This window comes from Natrix helvetica, assembly GCF_964273705.1.
Source record: "Natrix helvetica genome assembly, chromosome: 13".
In the NCBI taxonomy this organism is placed as follows: domain Eukaryota; kingdom Metazoa; phylum Chordata; class Lepidosauria; order Squamata; family Natricidae; genus Natrix; species Natrix helvetica.
This window is the reverse complement of record NC_138557.1, coordinates 17,821,080-17,840,154: the sequence shown is the minus strand read 5'-3', so window position 1 is coordinate 17,840,154 and position 19,075 is coordinate 17,821,080. Positions and strand designations below refer to the sequence as shown.

Below are 19,075 nucleotides of genomic sequence, written 5' to 3'. Positions count from 1 at the left end.
AGGAGTGTAAGGAGGCCAGGAAGTTTGAAAGGACCAGTCCTAAAGTGACTTTTTCAGTGCTGTTGTAATATCGCAGTCATTAAGCAAGGCGGTTCTTCAGAAGGTAAACTATTGCAAACTTACATAGGACGGGTTCATATGGAATTCCATGCTGAGTTAGTAAATCTGACAATTTCTGCAGATCATTGGAAAGTCGCTTATATTCCTAGAAAAAAAAGGAGAGTAACTTTACATTGATTTTACTACAAAAACAGAATAGATTTATACAAAGTCCAAGAGATACGAAACAGCAAAGTGGAAAAGCTGTGAATTTTAAAAAAATTGTCTGCAGTTTTTCCGAAGATTATCTTCAATTCAGCCGTCATTAGCAAGACTGTTCTGAGCTTTAGGATTATTTTCACTGACGTCCAACGTGAATTAATTGGACAGCCTAAAATAACCGCACCTGAAACAGCAAGGAAACCCATCCAACCACAAGGGACTGTCTGAAGAGATCCTGTACCTTGCTGCACTTTTCCAGAGAGTCAAATTCCAAATGTCGAAGTTGAATGTCCTTCTCTTTTTTCTCTCTTGTTGATTTTAAAAGGGAGCCTTCTTCAAACAGTTCTCTCAGCCTTTTCTTGTATCCCTGGAAATAAAAGTAATACTTTAATTTTTCATTTTGGAAGGCTTAGATTAAGAGATAGAAGACATTTCCTGCTGAACTCAGAAACGAAGCAGGGCTGGTCAGATGGAGACCATCTAGAAATCCCAGGTTTATAGGCTTAATTGTTATAGGTTTAACCCCCCCCCCCAGTTTTTTTAATAAAGAAAAGAACATTCTGGAAGAAGACAGTGGCTTAAGGTTAAAAGTTAGCCAAGGGTTGAAGCATTCAAACTGGAACTTTTGGGGGGTTTGTTTTCAATTTATGTTGCTATGCATTTGTTTATTCCATTTCCCCTGTCAAACACAAAAATTACCTTTGAAAACATTAATTTTCAGATCAATGCTCCTCGTTAGGTCATAAAGTCTTACATTTGTTGCACATAACTGGGTACTAAGATGGAAAATGGATACTATTCATAAAGCAAAATATGTACACTTTCAAGTCGTCATCAATACATGGTCTCACTCCAGAGGATTCTCAGTGGCTTACAATATCCAAAAACAATTTTAAAATATTAAAAACACCACAGACCCTAACAGAGGAGAAAACCCACCACAGCAGAGGCTCCTCTAAACACACCCAGCTCAGGACACAGCCAGACCTGAAGAGCCTTCTGGCACCCTCAGAGAGCGGGGGGGGGGGGGGGGGGGTGTATATCTCTGGGAGGCTGCAACTATCCTCCTGGTAAGGTAATCCAGACAAGAATCCAGATGAACTCATTCTATTCTATTGCACGGTTACATTAACAGAGTCTTGCAAGTCAGAAAGAAAACTTCTCCCCTGTTGCCTTTACAGCCCAAAAAACTAGGGACTTCTGAAACATTCCTCCGGCCCACGTTCCCACTGTGGGCTAACCTCCCTCTTCTCTCGCCTGGCATAGCCTCTTGGTTTTACCTTCTTCACATCCCATCCCAAGTGCCCTTCCTACAACAGCAATAAGTAACTATAAACAAGACACCATCAGCAGACACAAGGTGGGTGTAGAAACAGAAGCATTTTACTGCCCTTCTGGAAGCCAAATATGAATTATTATTTGCAGTGTTGGGATTCAAATAATTTAACAACCGGTTTTCTGCCCCAATGACCGGCTGAGTGGGCATGGACATAGTGGGCGTGGCCAGGGAGCATGACAGCACTCAGCCTCCTGCAGCAGTCTGCCAGTCAAAACGGGGCACGGGGGTTAATTACAGAATATGGGCTTTGCTTTGTGACATCCAGATCCAGGGAGCAAGGGGTGAGAACTGCAGAGAAAATACACCTTTGTTTGCTTATGAAGAAATATCCCCAGATGTACACTAAATGTAGACTGACTTTTAGCTACACATCTTCCTAGCAAACAGCAAATTTTGAAGCGCCTGGTAAAGAGGATTCATTCTAGGATGAGTCACCACAGTTTGCATGTTGGAATGCTGGGAAACTTTGCATTTTAAAGAACATTTGAGGGAGGGGTGCAGAGCAGCCATTTTCTGCCTGAGGCTGCAGAGACCTGGCACCAATCAAAACACTTTTTTGAAACAACTAATCAACACTGACAGGGTAAGCCACGAGAGTATATGAAAATAAGAGCAAACTCCACTCCCTTCTAGTACTGATGACGTTACCTAGTGTGGTAATGAGACATCTGTAAGAAAACCATCAAGCTCAGAGAGCACCAAAGACCCCACAGTTTCAACCCTGTGCTACAAAGATTCTCTTCTATCGATAAACACTTTTTGGTTAGAGGGACTCAGAGCCTGCCTTGTAGGAGATGGCTCCCGGTGGATTTCATTCTAAATGTTGCTATGATTTCTGTAAACAAGGAATGTAGAATTATAATGGCTAAGTATTTGATCCTTCATACATCAAAAAATTCAAAGCTAAGGGATAAACAAATAAAAAAACAGATTTGAAAAAAAAGGCTCAGGAAAGGAAAAGAGTGGAAGCGTAAGAAAGAAAGGAAAAGAAAAAAAAACTGAAAAAGAATGACTTCCAACTTTCTTTGGTACAGAGATAAGTTAAAAAAAAATCAAACTCTTACTCTAAGATTAACAACATGTCTACATTATTTCCATAATCCCTTATTTAATCATCAAAGCCCAGATGAACTTTTAATTTCAGTTTCTCACAAACAGTCCAGTAATGGTTCTTATCGCTTTAATCACTATTTATTAACGAACCCAAAACTGATTTATTTAATTGCACCAAACTAAATAAAACAAGAATGGAAAATCCTAAGCTCTAGTGCAGACCCATTCTTCTCAACTTTGGCAAGTTCGCCCATCTTAAACTTGCCAAGACTCAAAAACGCTGATCTACAGACAGGGATTTTTCCATTCCTCTTTTACTGATTCTTACAATCGTCATGCAAAATCCCCATTCCCAACTCACCCTAGAGCAGGGGTTTGGGCCTGGAAGGCCTCTTGCACCAACCTGGAAGCCAAAACGGGGTGTGTGTGTGGAGACTCCTGGGAGGGGAGCGGCCAGCCAGAGGTGGGATTAGCCAGTTCTCCAAACTGGGCAAAAAGTTAACAACCGGTTCGCCTGAACCAGTGCAAACCTGCTGAATCCCCACCCTCTGATTATTTGTATTTATTGGGTTCATTCTGACTTTCTCCAACAGCACTTTAACAGGGATTTCAGCAGATTACTCTGTGCCTTACATTAAACAAGTCGATGCAATATATACCTGTGTGTGTGTGTGTGTGTGCATGTGTACAACTTTTTTAAAAAACCAGAAGCCTAAGAGGGCTAAATTTGGATGGCTCCCAGCAAGAAATCCAAAAGCTTAAGGCTGGACTAGTAAATTAATGCAAATGAGTAGATGGCAGTAAGCAGAAGACCAGACCCACAGTATTCTCAAGGAAATTGCAGCCATCCATTTAGTGAGCAGAAATCCAATGTAACTCAAGGGGTCACTTTTTTAGTTGTTTACCTTGAAATATATATATATATATATATAATAATAATATTGAATTTATTAGCCGCTCCCTTTCCAGGCAGGACTCGGGGTGGCGTACACTAGAACATATAAAACATAACACGTGTGTACAAACACATAAACATACATATATACAAAGACATACATGCACGGAGGAGGTAATAAATTACAACATTTAGACAATTAAAACCATTAACATACCCCAATAATAAAAACCCAAATATACAATAAAAATTTAAAATTTAAAAAGACAGTCAGGAGGAATACGAAAAAATTACGGTTGAGCCAGGCCAGATAATTGAAAGAGGTGGGTCTTCAACTGTACACGGAAGGAGCGGAGATCGGAAATAATCCTGATGTCACGGGGGAGGTCATTCCACAGGGCTGGGCCCGTCACAGAGAAGGCTCTGCTCCTGGGTGTCGCCCCCCGACACTGTTTGGTGGACGGCACCCGGAGAAGTCCCTCTCTGTGTGAGCGAATTGGTCGTAGGGATGTGTGGGGCAGGATGCGATCCTGCATGTAACTAGGTCCTGAGCCATGAAGCGCTTTAAAGATCATAATCAAAACCTTGAAACGCACTCGGTAGACCACAGGAAGCCAGTGCAGCTCGCGCAGGAGAGGTGTTACAGGGGAGTATCTAGTCCTCCCCATAATCACCCGCGGGGCCGCGTTCTGGACCAACTGTAGTCTCCGAGTGCATCTCAAGGGAAGCCCCATGTAGAGAGCATTGCAGTAGTCCAGGCGAGACGTCACTAGCGCATGGGTGACTGTGCATAGGGCATCCCGGTCCAATAAGGGGCGCAATTGGCGCATCAGGCGGACCTGATGGAACGCCCCCCTTGCCACGGCTGTTACATGGTCATCCATGGACAGCCGGGCATCTAGGAGGACGCCCAAATTGCGCACCTGTTCCATGGGGGCTAGTTGCACGCCCCCAATGGCCAGAGATGGAAGCACCTGGTTGAACCGGGGGGGCCGGAAGCCACAGCCACTCCGTCTTGGAAGGGTTGAGTTTTAGTCGGTTGCCATCCATCCAGACCCGTACGGCCTCCAAACACCGGGACATCATTTCGACGGCCTCATTGGGGTGGTTCGGGGTGGAAATGTATAGCTGAGTATCATCAGCATACAGATGATATCCCACCCCAAAACCACGGATGATCTCGCCCAGCGGTTTCATGTATGTGTTGAACAGGAGAGGCGAGAGCACCGATCCCTGTGGCACTCCACATGTGAGTGACCTCCGGGTCGAACTCTGCTCCCCTGCCAACACACGTTGCATCCGGTCAGAGAGGTAGGAGCCAAACCACCGTAAAACGGTGCCCCTGACTCCCAACCCCTCTAGCCGGTGCAACAAGATACCATGGTTGATGGTATCGAACGCCGCCGAGAGATCTAATAGGACCAGGATAGAGGAACAACCCCTATCTCTGGCCCTCCAGAGGTCATCAACCAATGCGACCAAGGCCGTCTCCGTGCTGTGCCCGGGACGGAAGCCGGACTGGCGTGGGTCTAGATAATCATTTTCCTCCAGGTGACGTGGGAACTGCTGTACCACCACACTCTCTACAACCTTCGCTAAAAAAGGAAGGTTGGAGACTGGACGATAATTGACTAGGTCCGTTGGGTCCAGGGAAGGCTTCTTGAGCAGGGGCCTCACCACCGCCTCTTTCAAGGCGGCCGGTAGAGACCCCTCACCCAACGAGGCGTTCACTAGGCCCAGGAGCCAGTCGCGCGTAACCTCCCAGGATGCCAGTACAAGCCAGGAGGGACACGGGTCCAATAAACATGTGGTGGGTCGCAGACGTCCACGCAACCTGTCCAAATCCTCGATGGCAACCGAGTCAAACTCCTCCCAAAGCGGTCCCTCAAGACTCGCCACGGGCGTCTCTACTGGACCACTGAAAGGGGCCCATCCCATCCGGATTTGAGCGACTTTGTCCTGTAGATATTTCCCAAACTCCTCTGCTCTGCCCTGTAAAGGGGCTTCCCGCGGTCTCTCAGACAAGAGGGAGCGAGTCACCCGAAACAGGGCGGCAGGGCGGTTATCTGCGGACGCAATAAGAGCGGCGCAATGTTGACGTTTGGCCGCTCTTAATGCCACAAGGTACGTCCTCAAATAGGCTCGTGCCTGTGCTCGGTCGAATTCGGAACGGGAGGATCTCCAACGACTCTCTAGGCGTCTCTTGTGGCGTTTCATCACCCTTAGCTCCTCGGTGAACCAAGGGGCCAGGGTGGTTCGTCGCCGCAGGAGAGGCCGCAAAGGCGCCACCCGGTCTAGGGCCCCGGTAGTCGCACTATTCCATGCGTCTACCAGGTCCTCCACTCGGGGGCGGGTCAAGTCCACAGGAGGTGGCCCAAGCTCCGTCTGGAACCTATCTGGTTCCATCAGGCGCTTGGGGCGGAACCATCTAATACCTTCCGGTTCCGCCTCCCCGCAGCGGGGGGTAGCACCAGGGAAGTCAAGCCGGAGAAGTGAGTGATCTGACCATGACAGGGGAATAATAGTTGGATCCCCTATTCCCAGATCACTCGTCCACTGGCCAGAGACAAAGACAAGGTCCAGCGTGTGGCCTCCCTCGTGAGTAGGGCCCTGAATTAATTGGGTCAGGTCCATGGCTGTCATGGAAGCCATGAACTCCCGAACCCCCTCAGACGCTTCTCCCATCGACGGCAGGTTAAAGTCCCCCATCACTAAAAGTTTGGGGGTCTCAACCGCCACCGATGAGATCAGCTCGAGGAGTTCAGGCAGGGCCGCTGATGTATAGCGAGGAGCCAGGTATACTATCAGCAGGCCCAACTGCCTCCCAGGGCCCCATCTCACGACAAGGGACTCACACCCGGATGTCTGCGGCACCGTGAACTCTCTCGGCTCCAAGTCTTCCCGGATAATCACTGCTACCCCACCGCCCCTTCCCTGGGCCCGAGGCTGGTGAAATGCTCGATAACCCGGCGGGCACATTTCCACGAGGGGTAAGCCTCCCTCGTGGCCCAACCATATGTTGTATTTGTGCTGATAAATAAATAAAGGGAGACTATATATATATTTGTATTAGTATAGCATAAAATGCACACACCTGTTTTGTGATTAATTCATCATAAAGCAGCTGTTCAACTTCATCCCACTTTATCTGAAGAGCTTCAGGCAAGGTTGGATAGACTGTAGAGAAGAAAGGATCGTACTCTGAGTTCTCTCTGGACTCCCCTTCCTCAAAGTTTCACAGAGGCAGAGGGTTACAAGGCAAGCACTTTTACCATTCGTTTGCTGCCATTAAGTACCACTATCAGCCACATGCTTGCTGGCTGAGGGAAAATGAACCTGTTTGGGGAGGAATCTTATGCTCACTCAAGGAGACAAGTGTTATAACAATTCTTCCCACATGTTAATATATTCATTGATTGATTATTTTAAGGTATAAAATAAAACACATTGCCTGAAAGCTTTACCTTTAACAGAATAACTGAGTTCAGCTTGACCAGCTGAACAGAAATGAAAAGTGTAGGTCAGTTTCTCTGATATGGTGATAGGCCAGCCCTTTTGGTAACAGACCTCTAATATCATAGTTTAATCTTTCCAGTGATTAATACGGACATTTTAGAAGCAGTGAACACTCTTAATTCTTTGATTTATAAATTTACCAATCTCCAAACCTTGCAGACGCCACTCCAAGAAAACCGTGGCAATATGACTTCCATGAGGACAAATGTATTCCCTTTCCCTCACAAACGTTCCAACAATCAGAGGATGTTTTTGGTTCGTGAATGCTAAATGGTCAGAGTCAGTTTTGTCTAAAAGGCCAGGAGGCAGGGAGTTGTAGTCCTACCTTAGGGATGAAAGCTGGCTGGGTGACCTTGGGCCAGTCACACTTTCTCAGCCCAACTCTCACAGGGTTGTTATTGGGTAGAAAATAGGAGGAGGAAAGATTAGTAGATAAGCTCACTACCTACTAATTAGTAGGTAAATTCACAAGTTATTTATAAAAAAATAATAAAGGTGGCTTTAAAAAAATAAAAAGGGGGCAAGCTAAAAACTGGGAAATTATGAGTTCTAGACCTGGCTTGGGCACAAAGTCAGCATGACATTGAGCCAATCACGCTCTCTCTCTGAAAGACTTAATAACACTGCTTCAAAGTTTGTGAAATAAAAGTTTGAGCCTTTATTTCTAAATTAAAAAGAAGAGATTTAAATTATAAATGAAGTAGCCAAGTGTATATTGAAGAAATTAATCAATTCTTAACTTTAAATTAATAACTCTTAATCCTTTAATCTGTATAATTTCTGATTGGTCTTTGCTTTATAAAATGTTAGTTAATATAGGGAATTTTGGATAGCTAAAAACAGAAACAAGAGTAAAATAAGAAGCTAAAGCGTTTTGCATTTTGCCCAAACTTTAATATTAAGAAACTTGAAAAATGATTGTCATTGTCTTTAAAACTTTTAACAGTGTTTGATGGAAACATGGAATGTTTAACATCCTTACCACTGGGATGTTCTTTTGGGGCCTTCATTTTAACCAAGGTTTTGGTTCCCACCTCTAATAAGAATGATATATTTTATATGTGTCAAGCCTTATAATAAAATAAATAAATTTAAAATTCAAACTGACTCTGAGATGCTTTTAAATACAATTTTACAATCCTAGACTTAAATAGAAAGTATAATATTAGCAATTTTCCCATTGTCTAAGTAACAAAGATAAACCAATTAGCAAAACTTCAAATAAAAACTGAGGCAATAACACTAGCAATAGCAGTTAGGCTTCTTTACAACCCTCCCTAAGGGTTTACAGTCAGCATATTGCCCCCAACAATCTGGGTCCTCATTTTACCCATCTCGGAAGGATGGAAATATGTCGCTCACCCAACCACTCTCAGCCTTAAGTCTTGCCAAGAAAACCGCAGACTTCTCCATATTGACTTGAAGGCACGCACACACACACACACACACACACACAGAGTTTGAATGGTGAGTGCAAATAGCAAGGGAGGAAGTGTTCACTGTTTCTAAAACTGTCTTTTATTTAGGAAAACCAGATAGAAGCCTTCCTCACAAGGCCTGGTTCCTGGACCCTTGAAACAGGCTTTGACCAAGATAAATCAGCATGCATCTTCCAACAATCCTCACCCCTTCCTGGTGAGAAGAGGCAACTCTGGGCGCCAATGAAGGCTATAGAGCGGCAAGTGTTACTGGGTCAGTTGCTATCAGCTTAGCAGGGCTTGTTTGTTAGAAAAGTTCATATCAAAAAGTAAGGCTGATTTACAGAAGCCCTCAGTTCTTGGGATCACATGACATAGCAAGAAACGCTTGGGAACGGAAAATAGCTTCATATCACTGACTTATTGAACATATACAATGTCAAGATTGGAGTATAAATTGCATCATTTCAGTTTTCCGCTTTTAATCCAAAGAAAGAATTATTTTCTCACCTAAAAGAGAATGTGGGTGGCAAACAAGTGGAGTTTCAAATGTAAGAGAATAAACGCAAGTACTTGGTTCAGATACTTGAGCCAATTTGTTGTTTTTTCCACATACAAGAAGTACCTGTAAAGCAGAGATTTCAGTACTTATAAATAGAATTCATAAACTAATTTCCCTAAATCACAGACCAGTAAAGAGACCTAATTAATACAATCTGCTCAATGAACTTACAATATTTGACAGATATAGAGAAACATTCTATATGTTACAGCTAAGCTGTTGCAAACTATTCAGTGATGAATATTTACATCGTAAATAAATAAAGTATATCTAACTAGATTATAAAAAATAATGTTTATTGAAATAGGAAGTACTGAACTAGGAGCAAGCTGACTCAGAATCTAATCCACTCTCAGCTGCAGAAGCTCATCAGGCCAGTCCTGCATTCTCAGCTCACGCTACCTTCCACAGAATTATTATTGCAGGAAAAAAATAGCAGGTGGAGACAATAATATGCTGCTTAAACGGCTTATAAAAGGGCAGGATAAAAATCAAAGAAAGAAAGAAAAGAAAGGGAAAACAAGGTGGTGTTACAAAAGGAGGAAGGGATGGTAAATAAAGCAACCCAAACTGTGTATTATAACCTATTAAATGAAATAATAAATGTATAAGAATGATAAATGTAAAGATAACAATCATGTGAATGTATATTTAAAATGAAATGTAAGAGGAAAAAAATAAAAAATTCTTTGGAAAAAAAATCAAATAAATAAATAATATAGAATGTAAAGATATGTGTTGGTTTCTTTATTATGTCAAATTCTTTACCTTTGTTTCTCTATTTTTTGCTTCACAAGAATCTCCTTCTCTCATCCACATACCAACAAAAGTGTTGTTTTCAATTTCCCATTCATGCCAGATTCTAGGAAATAAAAATAATATACTTCAGATATTTCAAAGAAGGCCACCGGCAGTTTGATTTCAAGCCTGATTCTAGAACAGTCTCTTAGTTCACCCTGATATCAGGACGAATCGGGGTTAAGCCTTTGTTTATTCTTCTGGATCTCTCAGCAGCTTTTGATATTAAAAACAATGGTATCGTTTTAGCAATGATAAGGTTTACTTCCACTCTTAGATGCTGATTTTAGAAAGGAGCTACTCAGAGCTACTCTTTCTATCTGCAAAATTAAAGAGTCTTGCAGTGTTTTATCTTATACCTGTAGCAGGAAACATTAGAAACATTAGCATTAATCCAAGAATCAGAAGCCAAGTGCACAAGAAGTCATACAAGAAGTCATTCAATAGAAATATTGAATTTGTGGATGTAACTTATAATGGGCCAAATTGACCTGCAACTTAGATTTGCTTGATTAACCTCCCCTTAGTTGAAGGAGCACAAAACATATTCTCACTGTTATGAACATTAGCAATGCACTCTACTGTGCAAAGTCCTTAAAATGGAAGAGGGAAAAGAAGGGAGGCCAAAGTGGCTCCTACAAGCCAGACTTCCTGCCCAACCCTATGCCCCCCAAAATGGAGCCATTTTTAAAAGAGCCTATAATTGTTGCCGTCTATATATATTTATTTGTTTCCAAACCTGTGAAGGACTCTTATCCTGAGACAGTATATAAATAATTGCAATACAGTAAATACACCATCAAATCATAGGTAAATATAATGCTGTATTTAGGTGAAAGGGTTAGTTGCCTCCCCCAAACCACTTTTCAAATAATTAATCTTTAAATAGGGATTTCCAGAAATTATATCATCAATTTTTCAGCTATCAATCTCACAAATGATGAAATATCTTACAGCAATCAAGTCAGCTAATTAAAATCATAGAATCTTGGGCTGGAAAAGACCTTGGAATTCTTCTAATCCAATGCCCTACCTTAGGCAGGAATCCTTATTCCATCCTGGACAAATGATTTTCCAATTTTTTTTGAAAGATTAAAAAAATATATTTTTCTTGAAAGCCACAATTCCGGAGGCAAGTTGACTAACTGTTCTGTCAGGAAGTTTCCCCCTAGTCCCAGGTTGGCTCTCTCTCTCTCTCTCTGATGAACTTCCATCCATTGTTTCTTGTCCTGTCTTCAGTGTTTTAGAGAATAAATCAACCCCCTCTTCCCTGTGACAACCCTTCAAATATTGGAAGAAGTAATATGCCATGCCTACACCTCTTAGGCTAAACATACCCTTAGCCAGTGATTGCATGATTTAGCTTCCAAATGCATATCATTTCTGTTGCTCTTCTCTGTGCTCTTTCTATGGCCTCAGCCTCTTTTGGCCAGTTGTTTTCCAAACATTCTTCCCTGTCCCTGTGAGGTACTTCACAGAAGTCCTTCTTGTAGGTAAACCATAGTCTAGAAATCCAAAGTTCTCTTGAAGGCACCATCCTTTAACCAGAGGATTTACTTCTAGAATCCTCCATTTCCTCATTGGCTGTTGACCTTCTGTCGGAAGTACAGATGAAAACACCACTTGTGCTCCTATCTCTTTGGCTTTCATGCCTAGCTCCTCATAGTCTCTTGATATTGTTTCAGGCTCTTTGCCCCAACATGAAAGAGGAAATAATAATCATTGGGTTTGATTAATTTTCATCCTCTATTTTAAAACATTGTCTTCAGCCCTGCCACCACTTTCCAACTCTTCTTTGACTTTTTCCAAACACTTGCCGATTGTAGCTGCAACCACATTTGCAAAAACTGTCTTCCAGCCACAATTCCTACCTCTGACTTCCACTTGAATGTTTTGGGTACATTACACAACCCCATAAATTACATCTCTAAAAATGACTGATTTTAAAAACAGAATAACAAGAGTTGGAAGGGACCTTGGAAGTCTTCTAACCTCTGTTTAAACAGGAAACCCTCTATCATTTTAGACAAATGGTTGCCCAATCCCTTCTTTAAAAAACCTCCAGTGACGGAGCACCCACAATTTCTGAAGGCAAGCTGATAACGCTGATTGTTTTCACTGTCAGGAAATTTCTCCTTAATTCTAGGTTGCTTCTCTCCCTAATTCGTTTCCATCCGTTGCTTCCTCTTCGTCTTCAGTTATCATCAAACTGGGCATTTTTAAGCTTGGATCATCACCTTCAACAGACAACAGCAAAGAGAAAGGTGGCTGTGGAGCTGGATCTTCTTACCCAAGAATCCCGCTGTAGGCATTCCACCGGAAAGTTTGCTCGTGTTGGGTGACGTTATAAAATGGGCAGAACTCGTATTTATACCTAAAATTTCAAAATAAGTCAGATTTATTTCGTTTTTAGAAGGCAGCGATTTTTAAAATGTACATCTACGGTAATTAAACAACTTACGTAGATTCCACGTAACCAAAGCATTTGCCCGCCAGCCTAAAAAGATGCTCGGGCCCTGGAAAAGGAAAGCGGTTTATATCCGATCAGGGGATTCCGCAAAATGCTCGGAATGACGCCTGGCGGTTGGGAGGCCCTGCAGCCCCGGACCCTCGCCCCGCCCGGCTCACCTGAGATGGGGGAGGGCGCCGCTTTGGGCTGGAGCCGGTTGGACGGAGGCAGGAAGGGGTTGTTCAGCCTTCTCGGGGAAGGGAGGGGAGACACAGAGACAAGCCTTCAGAACCGCGGAGAGCGGGGACCAAGCGCCGCCGCCCCGCCCAGGCCCGCCCAGGCTCGCCGCCTCACCCGAAGCTGTTGGGCTCCTCTACCACCTTCATTTTCCCGGCAGCCGCGAGTCCTGGAAGGCGAGAGAGAGAGAGAGAGAGAGAGAGACGGGCAGCCACGGCGGAGGCCACGGCAGCGCCTCGGCGGCAGGACGGGCACCTCCTTACCTCCCGCCAGCAGCAGCAGCGGCAGCGACCAGGGGAGCCGGAGCGGCCGCCGCCTCTTCCCCGCCTCTTCCCAGGCCGCCATCTTCGCGCCTCCGGAAGCGGCCGGCGTTCCCTTCCGGAGCCGCTCCCTGCGATTGGTCGACGGTGGGCGGAGCCATTGGCTGCGCCGGAAGCGGAAGTGCGGGAGATGGGTCGGGGGCGGCGGCGGGCGAGGCGGCCGGGCGGGGAGCGATGCCTGGAGACCTTCCCGGAGGCGCTGGTCGGTGAGCGAGCGGCGGGCGGCGAGCGGCGGGCGGTGGGCGGTGAGCGAGCGGCGGGCGGCCTCCTTACGCTCCCTGACGCGCCCCCTTTTCTCCTCAGGCGCCTTGGAGGATGGCGAAGGCGACGGAGGGAAAGAAGCGAGGGCGGCGGCCGGAACGCAGCGCCTCCCGTGTCCGTTGGCCATGTGGGACCTGGGCCACTGCGACCCGCGGCGGTGCACCGGGCGGCGGCTGGCGCGGAAGGGGCTGGTGCGGACGCTCCGGCTGGGGCAGCGCTTCGGGGGCCTGGTGCTCAGCCCCGCCGCCGCCCGCTTCCTCTCGCCCGCCGACAGGTGAGCGCCGGTGACCGGCTGTGAGGCGGCTGCGCATTGGCTGCTGTGTGTGTGGCGGGGGGGGGGGGTTCTTCGCCTGCCAGAGGAGCCCGGTGGAGCGGATGGGCTAACGGCCCAACGACCGATACCTCCCGGACCCTTTCCTTGGTTAAGCTTCAAGCGGCCCTGGCTCCCTTGGCAGCTCCACGCCTGAAAACCCCGGGGAAGCCCCTGCGCTGCCTCCGCCCATCGGCTTTTTGTTCCAGATTCCTGAAAACTTTATGAATTGCACAATCAGAATCTCAACCTTTGTTACTGATTTTAAAATATTTGAGTTTTTGTAATGTTGCTTTCATGGTATCTTTTCAACCCTTTTTCATCTGGCAGCCTGCAAAATTGATCTGATTTCCCGACAAATATCCCATATTAAAACGGCAGGTGTATTTTCAGGGAGGTTGTATCCCGGAATGGAGTTGCGGTGATTGACTGCTCTTGGGCAAAGCTGGACAAAACACCATTTAGCAAGATGAAGGGAAGCCATCTCCGGCTGTTACCCTACTTGATAGCTGCAAATCCAGTGAATTATGGACGGCCATACAAACTTACTTGTGTGGAAGCTTTTGCAGCTACCCTGTGCATTGTAGGTGAGGTGCAATAAATATTGTTTGGATTCCTTATCTTTCAGATTAGAAGAATATTTATATATACACATATTTGTCTGTAGCTGTTTGTCATGTTAGTGAAAAAAAAGTTGCTCTGCCAAGCATCATTTCTTTTTATTTATTGCATTGGTTTATTACTGATCCCATCCAAGATGCTGGGTGGTTTATAAATATAAAGTAGAAAGAAATATAAAATGCCATGATTTTGATATTTAGACTACCAAAGCACAATTCTTGGCCCATGGATAAGATAAAATATCAAATTTAAAAGCTTCATATATAAGATTCTTTTAGTAACCTTGACTGAGAAATATATTTCACCAGTAAGATATGCAAATTACTGAGTGTTTGATCATTGTTGAATGATTATTTTCCTTATTTTAGGACTCTCTGATCTAGCCACAGTTCTTTTGCAAAAATTTAAATGGGGAAAAGTGTTTCTTGATCTGAACAAAGATCTCCTGGAGAAATATGCAACATGTAGCTGTGAAGAGGAAGTTTTAAGGGTTGAGAATGAATTTCTGAACCACCCACCCAAAAAAGATGAAACAGGTAGGACATCCTATTTTTTTCATCCATTTTTGTTTTGTTTATTTAGCTGCTTAGAGAAAAAAGAGATGGAATTGAATTGGCAAATTAGTGATGCTTTTACCAAAATTTTAAAGTAAACTTAAATATTTGGGTCAAGATAAAGAGAGGAAGAAATCACTTAACCATACATGGGGGATAAATAGTCCACATTAATTGGACATAATACGTTCAAAATAAAAGGGACACAGTGACTCAGTGTCTAAGACGTTGAGCTTGTCGATCAGAAAGGTCGGTGGTTCGAATCCCTAGCACCGCATAACAGAGTGAGCTCCCGTTACTTGTCCCAGCGTCTGCCAACCTAGCAGCTCGAAAGCATGTAAAAATGCAAGTAGAAAAATAGAGACCATCTTTGGTGGGAAGGTAACAGTGTTCTGTGCGCCTTCAGCATTTAGTCATGATGGCCACGGAGACGTTTTTGGACAGCGCTGGCTCTTCGTCTTTGAAATGGAGATGAGCATCGCCCCCTAGAGTTGGGAACGACTAGCATATATGTGCGAGGGGGACCTTTACTTTTTTACCTTTATATGTCCAAAATATGACAAATGGTCATTTGTGCCTAGAATAAGAACTCTATTATAAATAAATAAATAATAAATATAATTATAAATTATAAATAATTAAAATAAAATAAAAAATAAATCATTGAATATATATTCAATGATTTATTTTTTATTTTATTTTAATTATTTATTTATTCTGATTAACATTCCAAGAAATTTTGATGTAATGAGAAAAAGTGAGGAATCTTTCAACCATAATCCATGAGAAGTAATCATAATGGTGAACAAACAGTGGGGATTTCTTAGTGGTATAAAGCAGCCACAATAAATGTCATGAATGCTGTATCTGTACTGATATATTCAATATATTTATTTTTTATTTTATTTATTTTGCTATCTGCAGTATTATCAGCAGTTTTCTCCAACCCCAAAGTTCAAAGGCTCCAAAGCTCTTCCTATTCTGCTTCTTTAAAGTCCACCTTGGCCTGTCCCACTCACTCCAACGGATGATACCTACTAACCTAGGAGGGTGCGAGAGAAGAGCCTTTTTCTGCTCTGGCCCCACCCTTGTCTCACCTGACGTGACATCGGCCCCTCCACTTTCTGAAGAGCCTTAAAATCTGGCTCTGCTGCCTGATCTGTTGCTTGCCATATTACAGCAAGACTTCTGTCAGCAACTGGAACCTTCCAACTTGATAATGACTGGACCACTACTCTAACTTCATGCTCTAGGACTAGAGGTTCTTGTAAAGCACGGAAGATTTTCTAAACAGTCGTGGATATTGACATGTCTACTGCACAGAATTCCCTTATACTCCTCCCATCTTTGGACTTTTTTTGTCACACCAGTTTGAGGTTGGAGCCTCCTGCTGAGATCTCTTGAAAGGCTTCTCTTGCTTTCCGTGTCTGCTTCCGTCTTCAGTGCCTTTACAAATGCTGCTGCTTGTTTCTTCTAACAGCTCTCTGAATCCCTGTGTTGAGTTCCTTTGGCTCCTGTTCTCTTTTGGGCAATTTCCACAGTTTGTTCTAACATCCAGTTTGCGTTCTTCCTTTTCAGCAGGCTCTTTTCACATCCATCCTTCACAAGTCATCTAAATCCATTCCATGTTTTTCTAGTTCTCTATCAAAGAAGATCAGGGTTTCAAAGCAATTTCTGACGGGCATTCAAGATTACATTATGGAAGCTGACTGAATTTCTTCTTCTTTAGGTTAACTTGGAGCTTGCACACAAGCAATTTGTGGTCTGTGACAGTGTGATGTGTTCCATTGCCAGCACCTGTCCATCTCTTTGAGACTAATTGAGCTTCTCCACCTCTTTTAGTAATAGTAGAATCAATTTAATTTCTATAGCAATAGCACTTATATACCACTCTACACCTAGTACTTTACAGCACTCCCTGGGCAGTTTACAATCCTTGTATTCAACACCATCATAATTTTGCAAGTTAAGGACTGTCTATGCTTTTCATGCCTGATGTCAGTTTGTATTGGTTCAATTCATATTTCACTGTGTTGAATTTTCCTGCATTCACACTTTTTGTGTTCCGCCCCCTTTAGTTCTGTCTTTGCAACTTTACTTTTTTTTTTCCTGGCATCCTGAAGTCTGTAATCCAGCTGTGTCATAAACGCCAGTCGTTCTCCAAAACATCCCCAGATCCTTTTTGTCACTGCCATCTGACCTGAGACACCATCATCCAGCCATCTTTGCTCAGTCATGTTTTATTTTTTATCCACGTAGCTTTCCTGGTGAAAATACCAGAGGGCTTCCACACTGCCTTCTCCCGTGGATCCCTTTGCCATTTCCATCCACGGGATCCTTTGCCTCCAGCAACGTCCTCCATGGCTGCTGCCCAGTGCGGGGCCCCGGTTGCCATAGCAGCCTCTGGAAACACATATATATATCTCCTTGGCAAACACATTCAGTGTTATTTGCTCATCCTTCCCTCCCAGGAGCAACCCATCAGCACAGCGATGCAGCACAGACAAGTGAATTAGGATCCTTTCTATGAGTTTGTTCTGTGGGCCTGTAATGTGCTCCATCTCATTTGAAGATAGTTCTGTTATTTGCTCTTTAACCTTCAGTCCAATGTACTTATCTCTCACATCAGTTCATTGCAATATGTAATAATTAGGGCCTCTTTTAAAAAAAATGTTACATAGTTGGGTGTTTTCAACTGCAGGTTTCCAGCCCTGCCTTAAAGGCCATTTTGACCCCCCATCCCTAGCAAGGCTAATGCAGAAAAATTCAGATTTGTTCCTGAAAATTACTTGGCGAATGATAAGCCACCGCTGCCAGAGAAGCTGGTGATTTATCATTGGTTTGGAATTTGTGGATTTAATGTGGAATTTAAATTAATACCATGTTTCCCCGAAAATACGACCGGATCTTATTTTCTTTTTACCTACAAAATATGGCTTGGGCTTTATTATGCGGGGAGGGTTTTTTGATTTGGGGTTGCTGGGCAGCTGCTCTCTTGCGAGGGGGCTCCCAAAGAGCCGGGCACAGCCTCATGGGTGAATGGCTGTGTTGCGCTGTCGCAGCAGCGCAACACAACAGCCATGAAGCGACCATGCTCACGAGCAGCCACCTGGCAAACCCCCTTTGCAGCCGGGCACAGCGGCATTCACTGACCCAGGGGGATCGCCAAGCCGCATGAGCGCCTGTTCGCCGCCACCCGGCTCCCGCGGCTTGGTGTCTTCCAAATGCCAGTGAATGGCGCTCTGCACGGCTGGAGAGGGGGGTTTCGTGAGCGGTTATTCCGCTCTCGATCACCCGCCTCCCAGCCTCACGATGTGTAGTAATGAGAGCTGGGCCATGCATTGGGAGGTGGGTGACCTAAGTCAGTGGTCACTTCATGGCTGTTGTGTTGCGCTGCTGCAACAGCACAACAACACAGCCGTTCGCCCCTGAGGGTGTGCCTGGCTCTTTGGGAGCCCCCTCGCAAGAGAGCAGCCACCCAGCAACCCCCCTCTTCAACTGGGCACAGCGCCGCTCACCAACCTAGCGGTATCCCAAAGGCGCCAAGCAACGCGATCACCTTTGCCTCCCCCCCAGGTTCCCGTGGCTTGGCACCTTCGGGATACTGCTAGGTTGGTGAGCGGCGCTCTACCTGGCCAGGGGTGGGGGTTGTCCAGGGGGCTTATATGCAGGGGGGGGCTTATATTTTTGCCCACCAGAAAAATGTGGCATGTCTGTATTATGAGGACATGTCGTAATTTCGGGGAAACACTGTAGTTGTTACCTTACTTTTCTGGCAGGTCAAATGGATGTGGACTTTTATTTTAACAGTCTCTTATGTTTTCCCCCCAGATCCTTTTGATGTTGATTCAGGAAAGGAATTTCTTATACTCAACGGGCCTCGCGGTACCACAGAGTAAGTTTTCTGAAGGATTCCTTTAAGAGTCTCTAGAGATCATTTGTTCCAGAATAACCCTGATCTCCATTTGTTAGAGCTACTGCTGCAGATGAGAGCTCCTCGGAGGAGATCCCCGAGGACAGCGAGAGCAGCAGCAGCGATGAGGATCTGAACACAGACACTTCTGGAGCCAGTAAGTCAGCCACATGGAGGCAAAAGAGCGTTCTCAAAGAGAAGACGTTTCACTGAATTTAGTAACAAGGTTTGTTACTAACATTAGGATACAAATTGGACAATGTTCTTCCAGTCTGAAATGCTTCATTCAGCCCGTGGGTCTTGTCTGTCAATTGAGCTGTGTGATGAACTTCATTAATTCACTGCTTGTCAAATAGATTTTACTAATGCAACATCCATATCCTGGTCTTATTTTTTTACTTAGCATCTCAGTTATTCCAGGAATTGTTTGGAGATGATGGAGGAAAAACCAGAAGCAACTTCCTCATATCTGATATCGCTACCTTTGGTTGTTTGCTATTTCAGTTCTTAATATGTTGTGGATGGATAGTTGACAATAAATGCTCTAAACCAAAAATTACAGTGGCAA

At 44.4% G+C, this 19,075-nt stretch overlaps 2 protein-coding genes across 5 annotated transcripts in view; one reads left to right on the top strand and one right to left on the bottom strand.

The window, feature by feature from the left end:
- GNPTG (N-acetylglucosamine-1-phosphate transferase subunit gamma) overlaps window positions 1-12,899 on the bottom strand; it is a 27,858-nt gene extending 14,959 nt beyond the window's left edge. For all 3 annotated transcript variants that reach the window (XM_081965426.1, XM_081965427.1, XM_081965428.1), the window contains exons 1-10: window positions 12,792-12,899; window positions 12,646-12,697; window positions 12,471-12,538; window positions 12,304-12,358; window positions 12,133-12,216; window positions 9,813-9,906; window positions 8,993-9,107; window positions 6,643-6,725; window positions 503-628; window positions 124-205 (exon numbers count right to left, since the gene is read on the bottom strand). In XM_081965426.1, coding sequence (XP_081821552.1) covers window positions 124-205; window positions 503-628; window positions 6,643-6,725; window positions 8,993-9,107; window positions 9,813-9,906; window positions 12,133-12,216; window positions 12,304-12,358; window positions 12,471-12,538; window positions 12,646-12,697; window positions 12,792-12,873 — 841 coding nt within the window. In that variant the 5' untranslated portion in view covers window positions 12,874-12,899. The remainder of the gene's footprint in view (window positions 1-123; window positions 206-502; window positions 629-6,642; window positions 6,726-8,992; window positions 9,108-9,812; window positions 9,907-12,132; window positions 12,217-12,303; window positions 12,359-12,470; window positions 12,539-12,645; window positions 12,698-12,791) is intronic.
- On the top strand, window positions 12,873-19,075 carry TSR3 (TSR3 ribosome maturation factor). 2 transcript variants are annotated; one of them, XM_081965411.1, is made up of 6 exons: window positions 12,873-13,054; window positions 13,152-13,383; window positions 13,813-14,006; window positions 14,409-14,576; window positions 18,426-18,489; window positions 18,567-19,075. In XM_081965411.1, exons 1-6 carry the CDS (start codon window positions 12,979-12,981, stop codon window positions 18,718-18,720), a joined length of 888 nt encoding a protein of 295 aa, XP_081821537.1. In that variant the 5' UTR covers window positions 12,873-12,978; the 3' UTR covers window positions 18,721-19,075. The 2 variants fall into 2 exon arrangements, with proteins under 2 accessions (XP_081821537.1, XP_081821538.1); XM_081965412.1 differs by having other exon boundaries at window positions 13,008-13,050.

Excerpts from the sequence above, each read along its gene's own strand:
- TSR3 (XM_081965411.1), top strand. The coding sequence starts at position 12,979 with ATGGGTCGGGGGCGGCGGCGGGCGAGGCGGCCGGGCGGGGAGCGATGC. Across the intron at positions 13,055-13,151 it reads CTTCCCGGAGGCGCTGGTCG|GCGCCTTGGAGGATGGCGAA; the intron begins GTGAGCGAGCGG and ends TTTTCTCCTCAG. Across the intron at positions 14,007-14,408 it reads AGCTACCCTGTGCATTGTAG|GACTCTCTGATCTAGCCACA; the intron begins GTGAGGTGCAAT and ends TCCTTATTTTAG.